Consider the following 24805-nt stretch of genomic DNA (forward strand, 5'->3'; position numbering starts at 1 on the left):
AGGCTGTGCTCACTCATCTTTGTGATAAAGCCTTTCACGGGGCTGACCAGTGAATCCCAAGAGATCCCAGACCATCAGAGCAGAGATCCTAGGCATACGGTGCCACGCCCGCCTTTCATGCAGATTCTGGAGACCAAATGCAGGTCCTTATAGTTGTATGCTAAGCACTTATGACAGCTCTCTCTCTCTCTCTCTCTCTCTCTCTCTCTCTCTCTCTCTCTCTCTCTCTCCAGCTCCCAAAGTACATTTTGTAAGTTTCTTCACAAAAAGTGCCTGGATCAGTTCACAATACAGTCAATTACAGTGTCTTTATATGCTATATGGATTTACTATAAAATCCAGGCTAGCTGGAACTCAGTATGTCTCCCAAGATGAGCTCAAACCCTCAATTTTCCCTTTTGCCTCAGCCTCCCTAGTGCTGAGATGATAGGCATGCATAATCATGCCCAGTCATCTTACACATTGTCATACCTGTTAGTATTCAGGCATCTGTACTGGCCTGTCCTTGGGGTTCTGACAGGATACGCCCTCAGCTGCAGCCACTAAGAGCACCACCTGTGCACATTCACTATCTTCTCGTTTAAAAGGGCCCTGCCCACCTCCCATCTTTCTCCCCCTTCTCTGTCTTTCCTTCTCTTCCCCCTGCCCCCCTCTTCTCTTCAGCTGCTTCTGTCCCCAGAGGCCAGTCTCCCCCTTCCTCTCCCCTCCTTCCTTTCCCCATTCCCTTCCCCCCAATAAAAAAACCCATGTGAGCTCTTACTGCACTTTAAAAAATTACAATACCAAATGGAGTAGTCAATACCTAGTCAAAGCTTAAATTGAATGATCAATACTTAACTATGCCATTAGCAGACATTCTGAAGTAAAACTTTTTTTTAATACAAACTGTATGGTAGGAAATTACTCAATGGCTACTTGTGCCATTTGATGCCACCTCTTTCATTTATACAAGTCTGGTCACCATTGTTTGTGCACTAGTAGTGTAGATGCTAACACCTCGAAAAGAAAAGGCAAATGGTGTGTTTATTTGGAGATTACAGACCCTCAAAGAAAGGCCTTTGAAGACCCTACTGCTGATTCCTCAGGAGTATGTGTTTGTGTGTGTGTGTGTGTGTGTGTGTGTGTGTGTGTGTGTGTGTGTGTGTGTGTGTGTGTGTGTGTTGTTGTTGTTGTTGTTGTTGGTTTTCCCGAGACAGGGTCTCTCTGTATAGCCATAGTTGTCCTGGACTTCACTGTGTAGACCAGGCCAGCCTGGAACTCAGAGGTTGCCCACCCCTGCCACCTAAGTACTGAGATTACAGGCATACACTAACATATCCAGCTTGAACAGGATATACTTTAAAATGTGTCTTAAAGGGGAACTTATAGTGAGTGGGTTCATATATATATTCAAGATACAACAGTGAAGAGTATTATATAATATACTCTTATATAATATATATAATAAGCACACACGATTAAATAAAAATAAAACCTCTAAAGGGTGTTAACTTGGGTAATGTGCAAATTCCAATGTTTGAATGAAGAAAACAAACTTTATTTTTCAATACAGAATTCAAATGTTTTCTGCCCAGGTACAATATCTGCTAATCAGATAAAACAGAACAGAGGTAGGTCTTACCTTAGCTCTGGAGGAACTGACATTTTCCATATTTTCAATGCTGCAGATACAGTTTTGAGAAACTTTCCGACAAGCCACCCTGATGTAGTCCCAGAAGCTACGAGGACTTTCATAACCAAACCAGGTTACTTGACCTTCAGGAGATAATTACAACACAAAATAAATAAAACTAGCCCAGAAAATTCAAAAGGCATGAACAGTAAAACTCTGAAAAATAAATGATACTACAGTGTGCGAGTAAGGAAGGGACGCTGATTGAGGTATCGAAAATCTTAAATACAGTCCCATTCTATCTTTACTTTTGAATAAGTAATTCTGAATCTCGGTTATTCACATGAAAAGAAACCGGACACTAAAAATATCTCATTGTCTAAGATTTTCACTGGTGCACAGGAAGTTTCCTGTGCTTCCTGGACACTAGATAAGCATTCATTTATGTGTGACTAGTTGGATTCTAAACCCTTTTCTACTTCAAAAAACAGAAAAAAATCATGACACATCTTTTATTTCTCCTTGTAAAGTTATATTTAAACTCACAAGATAGTTGGTGATTGACCATATAAGAAAATAAAATCAATGAACATGCCTCATTCACTGAAGTCATACTCTCCTGTCATCTACAAAATTTTCCTCCAACACTCATTCATTCGTTATTATTTAGTCACCAACCTGTGAAAACCCCAGTTACATACTATCCTCATTTTTTATGATACTTTTATTTTTTATTTGTCATTAACCATGTCCCTTTATTTGTAAACAGATTTTTTCCCACATACTGCATTTTGATTAGCTTTCCCTCCTTCAACTCTCAGTTCTTTCCACCTCTCCTCCCATCCAGATCCACTCCTTTTGTCATTAGACCAAAAAAAAGGCTTCTAAAGAATAATAATAAAATATAATAAAATAAAAACTAACACATTGGGTTAGAACTAAAATAAACAAACAAAAGGAAAAGAGCCCCAAAGAAGACACAAGAATCAAAGAGCTATTCATTCACACACTCAGGAATCCTCATAAAATCATTAAACTGGAAGCCACAAAATAATACAGAGAAGCTGGTGCTGGCCCATGCAGGCCCTGTGCATGCTTGCCTTAGTCTCTCCAAGTTTCTGTGTGCTCTGCTCACATTGATTTAGACAGCCCTGTTTTCTGTGGTGTCCTCCACACCCTTTGGCTCTTATACATCTTTAGCCCTCTTTTCCTGAAAGGTTCCTCAAGCCCTGACGGGAGGGATTTGATGAGATATCCCATTTAGGGCTGAGTGTTTCGAAGTGTTTGATTCTCTGCATAGGGTCTGGCTGTGGGTCTCTATATGTGTTCCCATCTGCTGCAGAGGGAAGCTTCTCTGATGATGGCTGAGCAAGGCACTTATCTATGCAACCTCATCTTTTACATTTGGATAATTACATGCTTGTGCCTGAAAAGGCATTCTACTTGGTGTATCTTATCTCACTATTAATACTTCTGAAGAGGACTCAAGATTACCAGGTATATGTGAGCCTCTTTATATAGTATAGTGTGTTTCTTTTCTAAATTAATTAAAATATAATTATATTACTTCTCTTCGTTCCTTTCCTCCAACCTCTTCCATGCCCCACTCCTCAAATTGATAGCTTCTTTTTATTATTATTCTTACATACATACATATATAAATGCATTAATATAAAATACAACCCATTGAGCCTGTTTAGTGTTGTTTGTGTGTATATCATTATATACCCATAGTGTTTTTAGGTGGAACATAAGAATCATCTTCATACTTTTTCTTTTTTTATTTAAATTTTTTTTCATTTTATATACCAACCACTGCATTTTGATTAGCTTTCCCTCCTTCAACTCTCAGTTCTTTCCACCTCTCCTCCCATCCAGATCCACTCCTTTTGTCATTAGACCAAAAAAAAAAGGCTCTCCCCTTCTCCTCCTCACCTCCCCCTTTGCACCCCCATCCACTCCTCAGAGGAGGTTAAGGCCTCCCATGGGGAGTCAACCAAGTCTGGCATACCTGGTTGAAGCAGGACAAAGCCCCTCCCTCATATCAAGGCTGAGCAAGATATCCCACCTTAGGGAATGGGCTCCAAAAAGCCTGTTCATGTACCAGGGATAAGTTCTGGTCCCACTGTCAGGCTCCCCCCACAAAACAGATCAAGCCACATAACTGTCACCCACATTCAGAGGGCTTAGTTTGGTCCCATGCAGGTTCCCCAGGTGTCAGTTCACAGTCTGAGAGTTCCCACTAGCTAGGGCCAGCTGTCTCTGTGGTTTTCCCCATCATGATCTTGATGGCCCCCCACGCTCATATGATCCCTCCTCCCTCTCTTCAGGAACTCCAGGAGCTCAGCCCAGTGCTTGCCTGTGGGTCACTGCATCTGCTTCCATCAGTTATAGGATGTAGGTTCTATGATGACAATTAGGGCAGTCACAAATCTGATTAAAGGGGAAGGCCAGTTCAGACACCCTCTCCACTATTGCTAGGAGTCTTAGCTGGGGTCATCCTTGTGGATTCCTAAGAATTTCCCTAGCAACAGGTTTCTCCCATAAGGAAGGGCTCTCTCTATCAAGACATCTCTTGCATTGCTCTCCTGCTCAGTCCCTCCCCCAACTTGGCCTTCTCAATCCCTCCTGTTCCCATTACCCATCCCCTTCCTTATACACCCTGCCCCCCCCCAGTTTATCCAGGAGATCTTAACTATTTTCTCTTCCAGGGGCCCTCCATGTGTGTCCCTTTTTATCTAGCTTCTCTGGGAAATCTTCATACTTTGGTTACCTGAAAGGATTATTTAATCTTACCCAGAAAGTTATTTAATCTTACTATAGAAACATTTGCTTTTACACTTTATATACCTGCTTCAGGTATTTATCTGAGCTCTTCCCTTCTCTAGTAATTATTTCTCTACAGGCGTTTTGTTATAAATTGCTATTTATCTAAGATATCTGAGTAATTCCTAAGCATGGTTACCAAATTGGATGGTTTTAAAAGTAAACTCATTTCCAACCTTTTTGAATACTGAATAACCAAGATCCTTGAGGAGTACTAAGCAAAAATGAACTAGAAGAAATTCTAAAATTTGTAACTCAATATCCATGACATTTACAATGCCTTTCCCCTTTTTGCAATATGCTATGTGTGATTTTTAGAATTAGTCCCACTCTCAACACACCCAGCCTGACTCACTTCTTGGTGCTCAGAATATTAGGCAAGTGTTCTGCCTGTGCTTATTCTATACAAGCTCATTCTTATTACATGTAAACAAAAGGAAAAAGCATATATAAAGTTTTATTCAAATGACTATACATGGTTCCATGTCTCTTTAAAGTCCAATCTTATTACTAATAAAGAAATATACAGGAATATTTATAGTCATCATCCTCTTTGTCTTTCTTAATTGCCTTTTTTCCTTCATCTGCTCCCTATATTTGAGTTTAACAAAACTCCTGTATGAATTGTCTTTTAGGAACTTTTCATTAGCCATCTGAAGCATGATATACAAGGAAGCAGAGAAGGCTAGAAGGCTTTTGAAACAGGTGGATCTTAATGAGATTGCTTTCTAGCTATGTGACATTGAGCAAATATTTTAATTGCACTCTATGTCTGAGCTGCTTCTGTAAATTGAGAGTGATACTATCACCTACCCGATAGCACCGAGTCATGCCAACACATCCTATACATGCCAAGAGTAACACAGAACCTATGTCACAGTAAGTACTACACAGATGTTAATATCACCATTGTTACACTGTTACCATACACAGCTAAGGGAAGTAAGTTCTTGTACCATAAAGCAAAGTAGAAATGGGATGCAAATTTGAGTTTTTTTTATTACTTCCTTAGAATCCAAAAAATTTTAAATCAATCTTTTTCATATCAACCTTTCTAAACTTCTTCAAAATGTTTCTAACCTCAGCCAATTTTCTTGGCCTCCTAGTATTTGAGATCATTGTATCAATTCAAAAGGCAAAGGTGTCAAATTTCTCTCAAATGCAATAATATACGTTCAGAGGGGAGGGAAAAAAACACAGGCCTCTTCTTTGCTCTTCAATCTCCCTAACACAGAAGCACGGGAAACAAAAGTTAGAGAAGTAGGCAGAGAAAGGCAACACTATACTCAACTCCCTGTAGATGGGTGAGCACAGAAAAATGGCATTCAGATGTCTGTACTAGAGTACAATTTCCTTTGTAAGGAAACAGTCAAGAGAACCACACTTTTGCAAAGGGCCTAATTTGCTCTTCAATGAAACAGTTATGAACCTGTTTTTTTTTTTTTCACATGGCTGAGGAAAATAATAAAAACAATCTGCAAACTTTAAAAAGCAGAGGAGGGGAGGGCCCCATTTGAGAAGAGAAACAAAGACAGAAACCCCAGACTTAGAATTGCATTTAGCAGCACAGTAGGCACTAAGATTTACAGGTTACTACAATGAATATGCTGCAGGAACCTCAATGGCATGCCTAAAGAAACGAGGGTTTCTTGTATAATAAACTGAGAACTAATTTATGGAGTGGCATGTTGTCATGATGCAAAGGGCCTTAAATAATAGTTTCAACTCAGCAAAGTTGTGCCCACCATTTTTCCCAACCCAGGTGTATGCAATGTTTCCAAAGGAAGGCTGTTGGTTTAAGACAAGAGACTCTTCATACAGAAGCATCAGCTTTAAGAGAAGGTAAATCCCAGCTGGGCAGTGGTGGTGTGCATCTTTGATTCCAGCACTCGGGAGACAGAGGCAGGTAGATCTCTGAGTTTAAGGCCAGCCTGCTCTACAAGGCAAGTTCCAGGATAGCCAAGGCTACACAGAGAAACCCTGTCTCAAAAAACAAGAGGAGGAGAAGACAAATCCCTTGCTAGAGTCTCAAGCAAAGCTCTCAAGTAAGCAGTTTTATCTAGATGATTTCTGGAGCTACAAAAATTAATTTAAATATAAGAAATATGTCCAATTGGCTTGTTTATATTATTTAAATATGAGATCTATTAACTTTCTTTTTTTTTTTTTTTTTGGTTTTTCTGAGATAAGGTTTCTCTGTGGCTTTGGAGGCTGTCCTGGAACTAGCTCTTGTAGACCAGGCTGGTCTCAAACTCACAGAGATCTGCCTGCCTCGGCCTCCTGAGTGCTGGGATTAAAGCCATTCACCACCACCACCCAGCTCTTGATAAACTCTTAGTGAAAGTCTGTAACTAGTATTCATGAGATTAGCACTCACATGATAACCAATCCCATGATATTTTCATTGTCTTTAAAAATGACCAAACTAACCTGTATGTTGAAAAAATTTTATTCTAAGGATAGACACTGTCATTAACAAAGTTGTCTTTTTAAAGTTCTTGATGAGTATGTGTATATCTGCTTTCAATTATAAGAATAAACATTAATGTACCTGAATATATATATCATAAAATTAGTCAATTTAATCTTTAAAAACAAATAAGATAATAATCAGTTTCATTAAAAAGCTGATAACTAATTGCTGGTAATACAAATTTTTATCCACTAATTTTGCTGCCTGGCCAAACAGAATGCCAAGATTGTGTTTTCCTGTCAGCAGCATTGTTAGCATAAGGTTTAAATACTGGTAACCTGGGTGTGTGACACATGCCTGTAGTCCCAGAACTCTGGATGCTGAGGCAGGAGAGCTGAGAGTCAGAGGCCTGCCTGGGCTGTGTGACAGAGTTCAAAGCTAGTGTGGGTTACACAGTAAGGTACTGTATGTTGCTGACAGACCTGTATGTATATTTCACTGCTGACAGATTGAGTGAGAACGTGGTGAGGTGACAACCTAAAGTCCTAAAGAAATAAAACATAACTCGTTTCTGTTGTGATTATGGCTATACATACAGCAGAAAAGACAAAGTAACTACTTAAAATGATTACTTGTGGGAATCACATTAAGGAAGTTAAAAAATGCTTGCTTTCTATGTTTTATCACTTGTCATACTCTAATCTTTGACAATGACTGTTTTTTAGTTCAACATATGAAAAAATTTAAATCACACTACAGAGGCTAACAAAAATAAAAAAGAGGCTCAACAATTATTTGCATGTGGTAGGAAATTCAGTAAGATATTTTCAGTAAGTAAAGCTATCTATTTTAACAGGGAGAAAAGAAACTAAGAAATATACTCCTGATAAAAGTTAATGGATTCCAAAGCAGTTGTTGTTGATAGGACTCATGTATGTTTTGTGGGGTGACTAGAAAATTCATGCAGTTTCTCTGAACCTACAGTTTGCATATCATCAAATATTACTATACAACACTTAAGATGTTGGGAAATAACAATTTGAGTGTTACCACTGTGAATTTCAATAAATATAACAGCACAATATGTACACCTAATAAAACCAGGATTAAAGAAGGAAACAACAGAAATATAATGGGTCATATGGGAAAGGAAGAATAGTCATAAAAATTAACCTAAAACAAGATTTTAACTTTAAAAATTAAAGCACTGGGTCAAGCTCTAGAGTCCATTCAAGGAGAGGGGGAAGGGATTATATTAGCAAGGGAGCAGGAGGGGAGGTCAAGATCATGATGGGGAAACTCACAGAGACAGCTGACCCAAGCTAGTGAGAGCTCAAGGCCTCTGGACAGGCAGCTGGGGAACCTGCATGGGACTAAACTAGGCCCTCTGCATGTGGCTTGGTCTGTTTGTGAGACCCCTGGCAGTGGGACCAGGATTTATCCCTGGTGCATGAACTGGCTTTTTGGAGCCCACTCCCTATGGTGGGATACTTGCTCAGCCTTGATGCAGGGGGAGAGATTTGGTCCTGTCTCAATTTGATATGCTTAGTTGACTCCCCATGGGAGGCCCTATTCTCTGAGAAGTGGATGGGGGAGTTGGGGAGAAGTGGGAGGGGGAACTGGGGTTGGTATATAAAAATGAATTAAAAAATTAAATTAAAAATATTAGTTTAAGACGCTTATAACCTCTGGATTGAAATAAACAAAACTGGATGTACCAGTTTGGGTATCTGCAATGTACCAGAAAAGATTAGCTAACTGACACAGCCCTCCCCAGTACATCAATTCCATGTTCCCATGCAGCTCAGTGGCAGGACACATCACCAGCACAGTGGAGATCTCTTTCTAAAAGTAAACACTATTAAAAACAAGAACACATTAAGAAACCTACCATTAATTTTATAATTATACACTGAATAGTCCAAATAAGAAGGTACATACATTGAAGAAATAAACACACTACTTCTGATAAATAAAATGAATCCAATTAAGATGAACGTGAGGCCCTCCTGTAGGAAGAGCACTATGCTGGCTGCCTGTGTCCTGATCTCCTGGGGTGCTGTAAGTCTTCACAAGACAGCAAGTGTTCCTTTGACTTTTACCTCCATCACTCTCTCCAAATGCAACGACTTCCAACAGCCTCTAAAATGAGCGAAAGCCTGGATGCGTTTGCTCACTTTCCATCTTAGAATTCGTATGACTTATTAAGAAAAGTTAGGTTTGAACTATCTGGCTTGGAAACTTTTAACTTTAAGAAGAAATACACATTATTAGGTTAACATTTCTGAAAATTACAAACAAATGTGTTTTGAAATGCAGTGGTCTATTTCTGCCTCAACATGTTACAGATGATGCTTTTTTCTCCTGACTGTTGGAAACAGCATTCCAGTATCAACACATTCATCAGTTTAACAATGCTGACTACTCTATGGAACAGACTTTTATTTGCTATTAACTTCCAACTTTTAAAGAACATTTCCTCTAAGGCAATTTTATTTTTCTAACAATATTTTTAGTTTCTGACATTACAATATAATTGCATCCTTTCCCCTATCCCCTTCCTTCCTCCACACCCTGCCACATATGTACATTCCTTGCTAGCTTTAAGTGAACCTGCTCAGTCCATATAGTCTTTAACAGCTTGACAAAGATTCAAGTTGGAAACACATCTACAACTACATCAAACTACAGCTATGAAAATATTCCAACATTAAATCAAACCAGACTACGTCCCCTTGAAAATAGTAAAAATGTGTCAAGTATTAATGTTTAAGCTATTCCTATGTTATCTCTGTCCAGAAAGAAGACTCATTGTATTGTTTATTATTTGTAGAACCAAAAATTTAATAAAGTATAATAATTTTCATGAAAATATCACTTAAGGAAAATAACCTATTACATAACCAGGCTTATGCCAAAGCTTACTCAATCTATCATATAAAGTGATGAGACTTTCTGAATCTAAGACTCAGTTTATGACATGGTTAATACACTGGTTATTATTCTTTTTAAATTTTTGTCTGTCTTATTTTTTACAATAAACTCATTATTATTATTTAAATTAAAAACAAACTTGTTTTATATGTCAATCCCAGTTCCCTCTCCAAACCCTCTTCCCCTGCCCCCCACCAACCCCCTATCACATCTCCTTTCTGCTCCCAAGGGAGAGTGAGGCCTTCCATGGGGGATCATCAAAGTCTGTCACATCATTTGGAGCAGGACCTAGGCCCTCCCCCATGTGTATAGGCTGAGAGAGTATCCCTCTATGTGGAATGGTCTCCAAAAGTCCATTCCTACACTAGGGATCCACTGAGCTGATCCACTACCAGATGCCCCATAGACTTCTGAGGCCTCCTAACTGACAGCCACTTTCAGGGGGTCTGGAACAGTCCTATGTTGGTTTCCCAGCTATCAGTCTGGGGTCCATAAGCTCCCCCTTGTTCAGGTCAGCTGTTTCTGTTGGTTTCTCCAGCCTTGTCTTAATCCCTTTGCTAATCACTCCTCCCTCTCTGCAACTGGATTCCAGGAGTTCAGCTCAGTATTTAGCTATGGGTGTCTGCTTCTGCTTCCATCAGCTACTGATGAAGGCACTAGGATGGCATATAAGGTAGTCATCAATATCATTATCAGGGGAGGGCATTTAAGGTAGCCTCTCAACCACTGCTTAGATTTTTGGTTGGGGTCATCATTGTAGATCTCTGGATATTTCGCTAGTGCCAGGATTTCTCTTTAAACCTATAATGGCTCCCTCTATTATGGGATCTCTTTTTTTGCTCTCCTCTATTCTTCTCCTGAATCAATCTTCCTTCTCTCTCATTTCCTCCTCTCCCCTCCTCTTTCTCCTAACTCCCTCTTTCCTCCCACCATGCTCCTGATTTGCTCAGGAGATCTTGTCCCTTTCCCCTTCTCCAGGGGACCATGCTAACCAAACAAGTGAAAGACCTGTATAACAAGAACTTTGAGTCTTTAAAGAAAGATATTAAAGAAGATACCAGAAAATGAAACATCTCCCATGCTTTTGGATAGGTAGGATGAACATAGTAAAAATGGCAATTTTGCCAAAAACAATCTACAGATTCAATCCCATCAAAATCCCAGCACAATTCTTCATAGACCTTGAAAGGACAATACTCAACTTTATATGAAAAAACAAAAGACCCAGGATAGCCAAAACAACTCTGTACAATAAAGGAACTTCTGGAGGCATCACCATCCCTGACTTTAAGCTCTATTATAGAGCTATAGTTTTGAAAACATCTTGGTATTGGCACAAAAATAGACAGACCAATGGAATCTAAAAACCCTGATATTAACCCACACACCTATGAACACCTGATTTTTGACAAAGAAGCTAAATCTATACAACGGAAAAAAGATAGCATCTTCAACAAGTGGTGCTGGCACAACTGGGATTCGGTCACGCAGACGATTGCAGATAGATCCATATCTGTCACCATGCACAAAACTTAAGTCCAAATGGATCAAAGATCTCAACATAAATCCAGCCACACTGAATCTTCTAGAAGAGAAAGTGGGAGATACCCTTGAACGAATTGGTACAGAGAGTTCCTGAATATTACACCAGTAGCACAGACATTGAGATCTACAATTAATAAATGGGACCTCCTTAAACTGAGAAGCTTCTGAAAGACAAACGACACAGTCAACAAGACAAAATGGCAGCCCACAGACTAAGAAAAGATATTCACCAACCCCACATCTGACAGAGGGCTGATTTCCAAAATATACAAAGAACTCAAGAAGCTAGTCACCAAAACACCAAATAATCCAATTAAAAAGTGGGGTACAGAATTAGAGAATTCTCAATAGAGGAATCTAAAATGGCTAGTTATTATTCTTACTGTGGTTATTATGATCACTTCACTAGAAGAGGTCACGGGAAAATGTTTGATTTAAAATGTATACTTCCTTGTAGGATATAAGTGCTTTTTTGTTGTTATTACCTTGTTTTGATATGGTTTTTCAAACAGGGTTTCTCTTGTATGGCCTTGGCTGTCCTGGAACTCACTCTGTAGGCCAGGCTGGCCTCAGACTTACAGAGATCCCACCTGCCTCTGTCTCCCTAGTGCTGGGACTAAAGACATACACCACTACTACCTGGCCTTTTTAAGAAATTATTTATTTTTATTTTATTGGTGTTTTGCCTGTATGTGAGGGTGTTGGATCCTGATGTTACAGGCAGTTGTGAGCTACCATGTGGGTGTTGGAAATTGAACACAGGTCCTCTGGAAAGGCAGCCAGTGTTCTTAACCAATGAGACATCTCTACAGCTGCAAGAGTTTTAATCGTAATTAAAACTTTTATCCTACACAGAGCAAAAGCAACCAGAGGCATGCAGACCAAACAAGAATACAGTGGATGCCATGTTATCTGTAGACAAGTTTCCACGTGTTTTCACTTTATAGATGGAAAACAGAGGTTCAGAGACAACCTCTTTTGGCATCATAGGTATGACAGATGGAAGAGAATCAGCTGGTTGTCATGTTGGTTTTAATTCTCCCTGGAGTTATTCATCTATCACCTTTGACTCTCATTATCATTCTATTTCTTCTTCTGCATATATCCTGGCACTTGAGGTGAGGGGCTGGATGAAGACATCTCATTTAGAACTGATAATTCCAAAGTTTCCCACTCTCTGCATATTGTCTAGTTGTGGGTCTCTGTGGATTCCTCTACCGAAAAAGAAGCTTCTCTGACAAGGGTTGAGCAAGAATCTATGAATATAGCAGTGTTTCATTAGGAGTCATTTATTGATATGTTCATTTGGTAGAATAACAGTATTAGATTTCTCCTAGGGTCACAATTTATCTAGTCTCAGGTTCTTAACCACTTTAATAATGTCAGGAATGTTGTCCATCTCCTGGAGTAAGCCTTAAATGCACTCAAAAAGAGGTTGATTACTCCAAAACATCTGTGACACTATTGCACCAGTATGTTTTGCAAGCAGTTTGCTGTTGAAGGTCATATGTATTATATTTGGGTTATGTTGATAATTACTTTTCTCCTCTCATAGTGTACAGAGTACCTTACAGCACAATGAACATTAGTTAGTAGGGGTAAAAGTCTAGGTAGGCACCAGCTAGACATCTCTGCATTTGATTACATAACTAAGTATTATCTTCAGCAGTAGGATCTTAACATTCAAATCCATTGGTCAACATGTCTATTTGTATGCCAATACTATGTTGTTGTTGTTTTTTATTACTATAGCCCCGTAGTACAAGTTGAAATCAGGGATATCGTTCCACCTTCTGGTATCTTCTACAATTTTTTTCTTCAATGTCTTGAAGATTTTACCATGCAAGTCTTTTACTTTCTTGGTTAGAGTTATTCCAAGATTTTGTTGTTGTTTCTATTGTGATTGGTAATATTACCCTGATTTCTTTCTCAGTATATCTAATATATATATATATAATATATAGCATATATATATGAATTATATAAATATATATGAAGGCTACTTATTTTTATGTTATCTTTGTATCTTGCTACTTTGCTGAAAGTGTTTATCAACTTATCAAGTTTCTTAGTGAAGTTTTTAAAGACTTTCATGTATAGAATCATATCAACTGCAAATAAAGATACTTTGACTTCTTCATTTCCTATTTGAATCCCCTTAATATCTTTCAGTTGTCTTACTGCTATAGCTAAGGCTTCCAGTACTATGATTATTAGGTATGGATAGAGTGAACATCCTAATTTCAGTGGAAATGCTTTGAGTTCTCTCTGTGTAAGTTTATGCTGACTGTGGGTTTGCTCTAAACTGCCTTTATTATGTTGAGGTCTACCCCCGTATCCCTAGTACCTTCAGAATTTTTATCATAAAGGGATGCTGGATTTTGTCAAAGTCCTTTTCTGCTTCTAATGAGATGATCATGTGTGTTTTGTTTCCATCTGTTTATACAGTGGGTTACATTTCATTTACTGACACATATATGTTGAACCATCCCTGAGTCTCTGGGATGAAGCCGACTTGATCATGGTGATCTTTTGATGGCTTCTTGGATTTGGTTTGCATATTTTATTGATTATTCTAGTGTGGAAATTTTCTTTTCTGGAACTACCAATTTTGTGTTCTTATGCTTCTTGTGCCTTGATAGGCAGCTTTAGATTGGGGCAATTTTATTCTATGATTTTGCTAAAACTATTTTCTATGCCTTTGACCTGGGCTGCTTCTTCCTCTATTCCTATTGTCTGTAGGTTTAGTCTTTTCACAATGTCATAGATTTTCTATATCTTTTGTGCCTAGGTTTTTTAGGTTCATCATCTTTAACTGAGCTATCTATTTCTACCTTGTCTTTAAGACCTGAAATTCTCTCTTCCGTGTCTTTTAACCTGTTGGTGAGGCTTACTTCTGGGGCTTTTGTTTGACATCCTAAATTTTTAACTTCAGTTTGGGTTTTCTTTAGTGTTTTTAGTTCTTTGTTGAATTCTACTTTAATGTCTTGAAGTGTTTTCATTATTTCATGGAATTGTTAGTATTTTCTCTGATTCATGTCCTCTTTAAGGTCCTTGAACACATTCATAATTACTACTTTGAGATCCTCACCTTGTCATTCAGCTAAATTGCTTTTGTCAGACACTCCTGCAATAGGGTTTCTGGCTTCTAGAGGAGGCATATTATCTTGGGGGTTCATGTTTGTGTTTCTGTGCTAGGACCTAGGCATCTGGAGTGATGATGTTTGAAGTATTCTTGGTAGATACCTGGTTTCATCTTTATTAGCATTGTTTCTTTGGTTGCTATTGCTCACTCATAATCCTAGCCGAGTGTGGTGGCTATGGGGTGTGTGGTAAAGAGTGTTTCTAGAGGTTGGCAAGTGTCACAGAGGAATGCAGATGTGCTGGAGAGAAAGGCTGAAAAGAGTGGCAGGAAAGAATAGTGCTGAGCTCTTAGGGAATAGGCATGGGCTGTAAAAACAGGCTTTTTCTGGCAGGCTGTAGCAGGACAAAGAACAAGTCTGGAGACACCAAATTAAGAACAGGGAAGATAATAAAAGTCACCTAACTCACTCCCAGCCAAGTATGGCCCCTGGGTGTCTCTGGTAGAAAGTATTCCTGAGGGTCCTCAAGTGTTCCAAAAGAATGGAAATGGGCTGGAAGGAAAAGCTGAAAGGGTGGCAGAAAAGGGCCAGAGGAAGCTGGCTGTGCACAAAGAGGCAGTCCCTAGGAAATGAAGGTGGGGGAGAACTCAGGCTGCAATCTGGCTAACAGGAAAGCAATGGCTTCCCTACGTTGCCATTTTCCTAAGTCCATAGATTGTAATCTTAAAATGTATTATATACAACCTTTCTTCAACTGTTAAAAGGCTGCTTTAAAATGCTATTTATAAGTTGAATGTAATAGCTCATATCTAGTCTTAGTATACAAGAGGCTGAAACAGAGGGACTATGAGTTTTGGTTTTGTTTGCCTTCAACCTCATTTATTTATTTATTTATTTATTTATTTATTTATTTATTCATTCATTCATTCTGGTTTTTCGAGACAGGGTTTCTCTGTGTAGCTTTGGAGACTATTCTGGCACTTGCTCTGGAGACCAGCCTTCAACCTCTTTTTAAAAATTAATTTTTATTTAAATTAAAAACAATCTTATTTTACATCCCAATGCCAGTTCTCACTCTCTCCCATCCTCCCACTCACCCCACCAACCCCACATCCCACCCCCCATCCACTCCTTACGGAGGGTGAGGCCTCCCATGGGGGACTATGAGTTTTAGGAAAGCCAGGCTATATAGGAAGTTCAAGGCCAGCATGAGCTATGGAGAAGAATCCTGTCTTTAAATAAAAACATGCTGGAAAAGACAAACATGATATGTACTCACTCACATGTTGATTTTAGACATAGGGTAAGGGATTACCAGCCTATAATCCACACTGCCAGAGAAACTAGTAAACAAGGAGGACCCTAAAAGAGACAAACTTTGTCCCCTGGAGAAGGGGAAAGGGTCAAGGTTCCCTGAGTAAATTGAGAGCATGGGAAGAGGGGGGAGGGAGCTACAAGAACGAGAAGAGAAGAAGAGGAAGGATGCAGAAGTCATGAGGGAGCAGAAAGGTTGACTCAGGTGTAGATTAGAAGAAAGGATATGTGATAGGCAGGGTTTTAGTTGGGGGGTGGTAGGGGAGGAAGGGAGGGAGAAGGGAACTAGGATTGTCATGTAATTCAATCTTGTTTGTAATTCAAATTAAAAAAAAGCATGCTGGGCACAGAAGAGCATGTCTTTAATCCTAGCCTCTCTAGGCAGATCTCTGTGAGTTTGAGTTCAGCCTGGCTTACATAGTTACTGTTAATCTAGCCAGGAACACATAGTGAGACACTGTGTTAAAAAGATAAAGCAGAATAAAATATTATATATATATATATATATATATATATATAAAATAAAATAACATGTTATCTGTAGATTGTTATCAAGAGAAGTATTTGTAGACCCAACAATTTAAAAATTGTGAATACCTAAGTCATGCAAATGTTCTTGAAGTTTTAAATTTACTTATTTTAAATTTACTTATTTTACAACAAATATGTATATAATTTTAATAAAATAGAGATTAGAATACATAAACAATGACAATTGGTTAAATAAATATATAATACTCAACTATTAATGGATAGAAATTAATACCTTCCTTAAAATTAAAGTATTTTAATTTATGAATAAGAGTATGATCAAAACAATTCTAAATTATATCCAATATAACTGAACATACTGTCATTTCGGTTTTATTCAAAGCATCAATAAATGTGTGAAAAGCAATTCAACAATTTAAAGTATCGTGTATATGGAAACACAACAGACATTCCAAACTAACTACTCCATCATAGTATCAGAAAAATCAAGTTTTAGATTACAGTGAGAACTTATCACTAAGTCCTCTGGTAGAATATCTTGTAGTTGATTTCTATTTTTAAGAGAAATAGATAACAATAATTTACCAGTAATTTAAGATAAGCACATTACAAAGATTAGAAAACGAGAAAAATATAGAATTCAGTTTAGGATGCCCTCCAAACATGAACAGTCTCCTGCATTTTACAATCCTCTCTGTTTTACAAAACAAGAAATATTTATTATAAGAGGAGATATCAGAGCAATGATGTAATCAAAACTGTTACTAAGTTTACATAATAAAATTTACAAGCTAATAAATATGACCATTTTGATGAGTATTAAACTGCAAATTACTTTATGCAAGTAATTTACAGGTTAAGCTGGAAATGTCCAATTCCTCTGGTGAAAACTCAAAAGACTATAAATAAATAAACATAAACATGAAGTTACTATTAGGACCATGAGTTAATGATAAATCCCCCCATATGTAGGAATACATTTCTTCTTTAAATACTATGATTTCTTGGGGTTTTAAAAGTGGTATTTTTATAAAATGAACTTGAAAAATTCTCTGCAAATAAGTAAATTTCAAATTCACAGATTAAAATGATTACATGATTACAGCTTAAAATTTTGCAAAATATAAAGGCCATTTACCTATATCTCTTAAGAAATACAAATATTTGAGATTCAGTTTTTGCTTTTCATCACCCCTAGTTACCAAATGCAGTGTTGTTAGTACTACAACAATCACATGATCCAAACAAAAGCAAGTCCTTAATATGTAGGGGCTCTGTCTATTTTCATAGACAGTAGTTTAATGGTTGCCAGAGGGTGGATGAAGGTGGAAAAAGATAATTAATGTGTAAGAGCTGTTTTTAGGGCTGATAAAAATGGCCAGAAGGTAGGTATCAGTGGTAGCTGCATAACTGCCAAAGTATGCCAAAATCCAATAAAAGTATACTTTAGTTAAAACACCATATTTTATGTCATGAATTATGATGATATATACGCAACATTGTAATTTGCAATTATATTTAGTGATCTGGACATTTTCCTACTATTACCATGTATTTGAGTGCTGTACCTGTTTTATGAATGGTGGGAAGAAATAAAGGCAAAGCAGAGATGGGTACCCCAAAAGATAAAGGTATATACAGAAAAAGGTTAAGAATCATGATAAGCTTTTGTCTTCCCCCCACTTACTTTTCCCTCTTCTACTTTTAACAGAAATGTAAAGAAATTCAGGCAGTCCATATGATAGTAACAGAATCTATTCAAAAGGCTTCAGAAAAACCAGAAATGATGATGGTTATACACTGAAGAATAAAGAAAGCATTATAATATGTTATTGAAAACAATGTGTGTAAAGTTCAGAAATTTAGTGACTTTTTTCTAGTGACTAACCTTTTACTCTATACTTGCTTAAAAACAAGTTTCTATTCTTTGAACCTACAGTTAAACAATTAAACCTTAAATTTACTAAGTCACATTAATAGTTATTTTATTTTCTGTAAGATTTAAGACAGTAAATCAAATGTTCCATAGAACACAAAACTCTATGCTTCAGAAATTATTTAAATATTTTGTTTTTACTTAGAAATCTGCTGAGACTCTCCTACATTTCCAAGCGTTTAACTTAAAAGGGCATTTCTCAGAGTGACCTTGTCCATTGTCTGAACACCAAATCCTGGCAAACAGAGCAGTTTCTTATCTCTGGTATCATGTTTTGGCCTGAGTCTATAGACTCTTATTGGATGACTTGTGTTCGTGTTACCACAGAAACAATTCAAGTCTCATTTTGTGTGCAAACCAGGAATCAAAAGTTGGAAAGCCTTCAGAAATGAACAAAGAAAACTCAAAAGCCAAATGGGCAGGTTTATCTTTACCTATTGTTTCTAAGAGTGTTTATACTCACTTCAAAAGGTGGCCTCATAGGGAGGTGACTATTTACCATCTAAGTCAGGAAGCACTTTGAGGTTGAAGCCAAAGTTTAGGTATCAGAACAGTTCAGCTGGATTACAGAAATTATGCAGTGTCAAATCACAAGAGTTTTAGCTCTTTCTAAGTGTTTCAATTCAAATGGTATTGGGGGTGGGGTGGAAATTATTGTTTCTGCATTAAATACTCAATTTACAAATTTTCACTGAATATCCACCACCTCTATGTAATAGATACTTGGAATGTATCAAGAGTGAAACAAAGTTATTAGCCCCGAAAAAGGACAATAAATAATAATGAGTAAATCATACAATATATTAGATAGACTTACAAATAATGCAGGAAAAAAAGATGTCAGGACTGTTTCTGACACTTTGCCATATTTTCTTTATCTTTATCTTTAGTTATAGTTAGTTATTCATTAATGACCAAAGTTACAAATGGCATTAAAAAATTAAGCTACATTTTCTTTAAGTCACTGTTACATCTCTTTCCCATTTGAAACTTTCCCTAAACCAATCAGAGATTACTAACTACTTTATATTACATCACAATTAGTAATACTTGTATAATGACATGATTCAGACATACATCATTGCTAAGTTATCTTCTTTATACCCTTTAAATTCAGGTGTCAAGAAATAGCATGTCTTATTAATCTTTGTAACCTAAATCCTTCCTGGATGGGTTGCTAAATAACCAGAATGGATACTGTGGTGGTTTGAAAGAAAATGGACCCAAATGGAGTGGCACTGTTAGGAGGCGTGGCTTTCCTGGAGTAGATGTGGCCTTGTTACAGGAAGTATGTCACTATGGGGGTGGGCTTTGAGGTCTCCTTTGCTCAACCTACACTCAGTGTGGAACACAGTTCATTTCCTGTTGCCTGCTGATCAAGATTACAACTCTCAGCCCCTTCTCCAGCACCATGTCTGCCTGTCTACCACCACGTCTCACCATGATGATAATGAGCCAAATCTCTGCAGCTGTAAACCACCACAATTAAATGCTTTCCTGTTTAAAAGCTGCCATGGTCATGTCTCTTCACGGCAATAAAAATCATAACTAAGACAGATGGGCTGCTGAATAACTAGAATAAATGGAATAAAAGAATAGTGCATGCATGTGTGTACAATAATGTAAGAGGAGTTTAAAATGGAAAGAAAAACCAGAAAGTACGCACAATGTAACAAAGTTAAGGCATCTGCCCCAGACAAAGAATAGAGACTTCAGGTTATGACTCATTTCTAAATAGATGAGACAAGTAATGTTTAGCCAAGAAAAACATGAAGAGAACAGTAAGTGGATGGTCCTTGGGACTTATTCTACTGTACTCTGTGACCAATTATCTAGCCTTCTAAAGAAACTGAGGATCAAGGAACTGAATTTCATGTATTATAATGAAAATGCAGGATCGTCCATTGAGGGAATTATAAACTTGTTTTTAAAATAAGTTCATTGTTTCTAGACATTTGTACCAAATTTGGTAAACGCAGGAGACACATACTATAAACAAAAGACACATACCAATTCCATCACCCGAATAGCCTCCAGCATGTTGATGCTATGTAAACAACCTGCCAAACTGCACCCACTGCTCTAGACTTAGACAGTAGTGTAGCCTTTTCCAAAATGTCATATAAATGGATCATACACTATCTAAATTTTCATTATTTTGTTTCACATATTTATCATAATTCATTTGATATTCATACATGTTGTAAGTAGAGATCTATTTTCTAATACTGAGTTTTTTTCATTGTATATGATAGCTAGCTATTTATCATGTTGAAGATATCTGAGTTGCTTCTGTTTTTTTGACAAGTATAAATAAAACTGCTCTAAATATACTTTGCCTAAAAATAGGTTTTATGTCTCTTGACTAAAGGCCCAGGATTTCTAGGAAATAAAAGCATACTTTAATGAGGCTGTATAGTAGTATTTTATGCCATCAACAATGCACTCTAGCTTCCCTCCACGTACTCTCTGAATTTGCTAAGTGTACAGAGGAAGTTTGCCATGGTTTTGTTAGGTAGAAGGTAGAGGAATGCAGAGCTGGGAGAGGGGATCCCTACAGCTGGCTTAAGTTCTGTTTCCTGGGAGTCTATCATTAAACTCGGACTCTAGTCTTCACTATAAAACTTCAGTTTTTCAACATCAGAAAATGTCTTAATCAACAGACAGTTGTAAGATCAGCCCTGAGACCTTCAACAGTCTCAGAAGGAGTTAGACATGAGGTACCAACAAAACAACAGCTCTATCTCAGTAGCTGTGCTTTCCAACAGTCAGAATGTTCCTATGTGATTAAACATTCTTGGGATTGCAAATAAGTGTTCGCCCTACACCAAAAACCTAAGCTACCAGGGCATTTTCCCACACATACGCCCTCATGAAGTCTGTGGCCCTGAAAGACTTCAGATGCCGTATAAATATCCCTTAAATGGTGGTTTCAACACCCTTATTGTATACTTTCAAAAGGACCAAAAGAATGTCCTAAATGTAGATATAGTCTACCACAACCCCATTTAAATTAAAATGAAATTTTCAACCATGAAACATTCTTCTATTCTAGAGTGTGATTTGTTCACATTTGATTAAAGATTCTAGTATCTATGATCATGAAGGATTTATGTACATTAAATGTTTTTACTATTCTTAAATTATGTGCGTGTATTTATAAGCACGTGAGTGCAGGTGCTCCCAAAGTCCAGAAGAGGGCGTCAGATACCTTGCAGTATTTGCCCTCATGTGACTAAACTGTTTTACTTAGTAGCTACATGATGTTGTCTAGGTTCACCAATGTTGCTGCTAGTGACAGGATTTTCTACTTCTTTAAAGTTGAATAGTATTCTGTTAAATACAAAGAATACAATTTTTATCCATTTATCTGTAGGAAGACACTTAAGTTGATTCTCTACCTTGGACAATGTGAACAATGCTGCAAATAACATGAGCAAAAGATAACTCCTTGGCATATTTATCCTATTGCTTTTGGATATATACCAACAATGGGGTTACTGCATAATAAATTGTATTAATTGTTTCAAGATTCTCACAGTGTTTTCTATAATGGCTATACTAACCTACATTCTCACCAATGGAGTGGACGTATTTCTTTTTCTATACACCTTTGCCAATACTTGTTGCTGGCAATATTGTGATTAATTTGCATTTTGCTGATAATCTGTGATACTGAACATCTTTTCACATATTTACTAGCTATTTGTATCTTCTTTGGATAAAATGTATATTCAGGTCTTCAAAGAATTTTAACTACTCATGTTTAATGATTCATTTCTCAGTGCTAGGAATCCAGGGGTTCAGAACACACTTTCTGAGTTCTTTGAGTTTGTTATATATTATGGATATTAATTTATCAGATGTATAATATACAAATATTTTCTCCTGTTTTGTGGGCTCTTAATTCTGCAGTTTGAAATAGTATGTAAGAAAGCCTTGGGATTGTACTTTGGCTTTACTTTGAATATGAACCAAACATGTGGTGTGGGAAATTTAACAGTTAGCAGAATCTTAAGTTATGAATACTACAGGCTTTAGACTTTTGGAGTCACTTTACAGAGTCTCAAACACTAGATTCCAAGAGGAACAGTAACAGATCAGTGATCCCCAGGAAGAGTAACAGTGTTGTAGTAGTTCAGAAGACTGAAGGGACTATAGACAGCTATCTACCCAGGAGTGACAAGAGGAGAACCTGAGAGAAGCATTTGATAATAGTAATAGTTATTAAGCTCACATTTGAAAATTTAGCAGAAAAAAGTCAAAGCACTGAGATTTGTTGGCTTGGTATACATAAAACTTTTTTTAATTTTTAAAATTATATTGTGTGTGTGTGTGTGTGTGTGTGTGTGTGTGTGTGTATGTCACAGCACGGGTGTAGAGGACACAAGACAATTTCTGGAAGCAGATTCTCTCCTTTTATCATGTGGGTCACAGAAATCAATTTGTGAAATCGTGCTGGGTTGCAAACACCTTTGCCTCCTGTACCATCATAAACAAGAATTTTCTAACTACCTAAACTATTCAAAACTTTGATGAACTGCCTTACTGGTACCAGAGATCAGATGTGCTCAAACTAAAGGCTGTAAATCCACCAATTAGAAATACTACTGAGTGGGCTGGGTGTGGTGGTGTACACCTTTAATCCCAACACTTGGGAGGCAGAAGCTGACTGAACTTTGTGAGTTGAGAGTTCAGCTTGATCAATCTTGAGAGTCTAGCTTGATCAATAAAGTAAGTGCCAGAACAGCAGGAGTACACAGAAAGTTCCTGTCTCAAATTAAAAAGAAAGAAAGAAATACTACTGAGTGCATTTCTTCATTAGACTACAACAGAATGCTACTTCTCATCGTATGATCCCTTGTCCTGGGAAACACACAGTGAGGATGCAGTTATTGCTGAGATGGCTAAAAGCTTGACTTGAGCAGAACACTTATTTGCATAGCTTCTGTAGTGGCTTTTATTCAAAGACACAAAGTCAGATGGGGAAGTGTCTTACTATAAGGCTCAGGTTGGCCTCAACCTCATAGTCTCTTCAGCCTCTACAAAGCTGTGATTACAGATAGAGGTATTGTGTTTAACTTATACTTTAAAATGACTAGAAGTTTCAGTGGTACAGAACTGAAGAAACAGAACTCATGGCTTACTATTTTTAATATTCTGTGATGAATTCTTCTTTTTCAACTATAGTCTAGAAAAAAACCATTGAATCAAGGGATTAGTGCAAATAATATTCATGACAGGTTTTTAAATCCTCCTTTTATCCAATTTTGAGACTTTTAAAAATGAATTAAAACTAAATAATTTTGTCAGCTCTTCAGTTTACCTGTGGCAGTACAGCCTACACTATCTCTGAGGAAGATATTTATCTTTCTCTGGAGAAAATTTAATGTATAAGTCAAATGTTATTTTGGAAACAAGTAGTAGCTTGAGTAAAACTTATAACCTTTTTATTTGTACTTACATAAAACATTAGTTTTAAATAAAATAAAATTTTAAATAAATATTTAGTATACAGCAAAATACATAACCTCCAAAATACAATTTATTATATAGTATTATTAAAAATAGGAAAACATGAAATTTCTAGGCACTTGAGACTTTCAACTATTTTTTTCTCAAAAATCATCTCATGATCCATATCTATTAACAACCACAGCAACCACAATAGTTGATTTATATAAACTCTTTTAAAAGCATGCTTTGAATTATTGATCTCATTCAACTTAAACCTGCAATACCTTATTATGTCCATGGAATTTTTGTTCTTGAGCTTTGTGGCACTGGAGACTGGAGCTAGAACCCTGTACCTGCTTGTACAGCACCCTACCACTGAGCTATTTCCTCAACTTTATATTAGCTTCCTTACTTACACCACTAAAATTTATATTGGCAAATTAACTCAATTTTATAGTTTCATTATAGATTTCTCAGAAATAACAGAAACATTTAATTTTCTGCAATGAGTTCTGAATCTATATTTTACTGAGGCACACCTTAGAAGATGTCTATTGGTTGTATAAAAGGAGTCCATTTATACTAGAGAGTCTGCCCAGGTACTCAACATGGAATCTCAAGATACCCTTATATTTTTCTACTAATAGTTTTTGTTTTGTTTGTTTGGTTGGTTTTGGTTTTGGTTTTTTTAAACAAGGTTTCTCTATGTAGCCTAGCTGTCATGGAACTCCAGACCGGGGTGATCTCAAACTCACAGAGCTCTGCCTGCCTCTGCCTCCTGAGGGCTGAGAATAAAGGTGTGCGCCACCACTGCCTGGCTCTACTGACCATTTTGTTTGAAATGTATTTTGTGAGATAATTATATTATAAATGGTAACCAGGGAAACTTCCATAAGATAAAGTGTGTGTGAATATTAAAATACACTATGGCATATTTTATTTCATGTGCTATTTAGTCATAAATTTTGGTAAAAATATGATTAGTACACAAGTAATAATTCTAAAAACATTGTAAAATAGATCCATATTTTTCACTTTCACAAAAAACGTAATTCGTTTTAAAATATTTTCACAAAAGAAAATTGAGGAAATACAGAAATACAAAAACGAAAAGCAATGACACTTTTTACATGTGAAACAATCCAGTTTAACAGAAAAGGTGTTGGTGGTTTTATGGGTTCCATTTTAACTAC

General features: G+C 37.0%; 1 protein-coding gene across 2 annotated transcripts in view; it reads right to left on the reverse strand.

The window, feature by feature from the left end:
• Positions 1-24805, reverse strand: part of Rundc3b (RUN domain containing 3B) — a 135437-nt gene that overhangs the window by 92377 nt on the left and 18255 nt on the right. For both annotated transcript variants that reach the window (XM_027391546.2, XM_027391545.2), the window contains exon 3: positions 1622-1755. In XM_027391546.2, the coding sequence (XP_027247347.1) occupies positions 1622-1755 (134 nt within the window). The remainder of the gene's footprint in view (positions 1-1621; positions 1756-24805) is intronic.

Source organism: Cricetulus griseus (genome assembly GCF_003668045.3).
Source record: "Cricetulus griseus strain 17A/GY chromosome 1 unlocalized genomic scaffold, alternate assembly CriGri-PICRH-1.0 chr1_0, whole genome shotgun sequence".
Classification (NCBI taxonomy): Eukaryota; Metazoa; Chordata; class Mammalia; order Rodentia; family Cricetidae; genus Cricetulus; species Cricetulus griseus.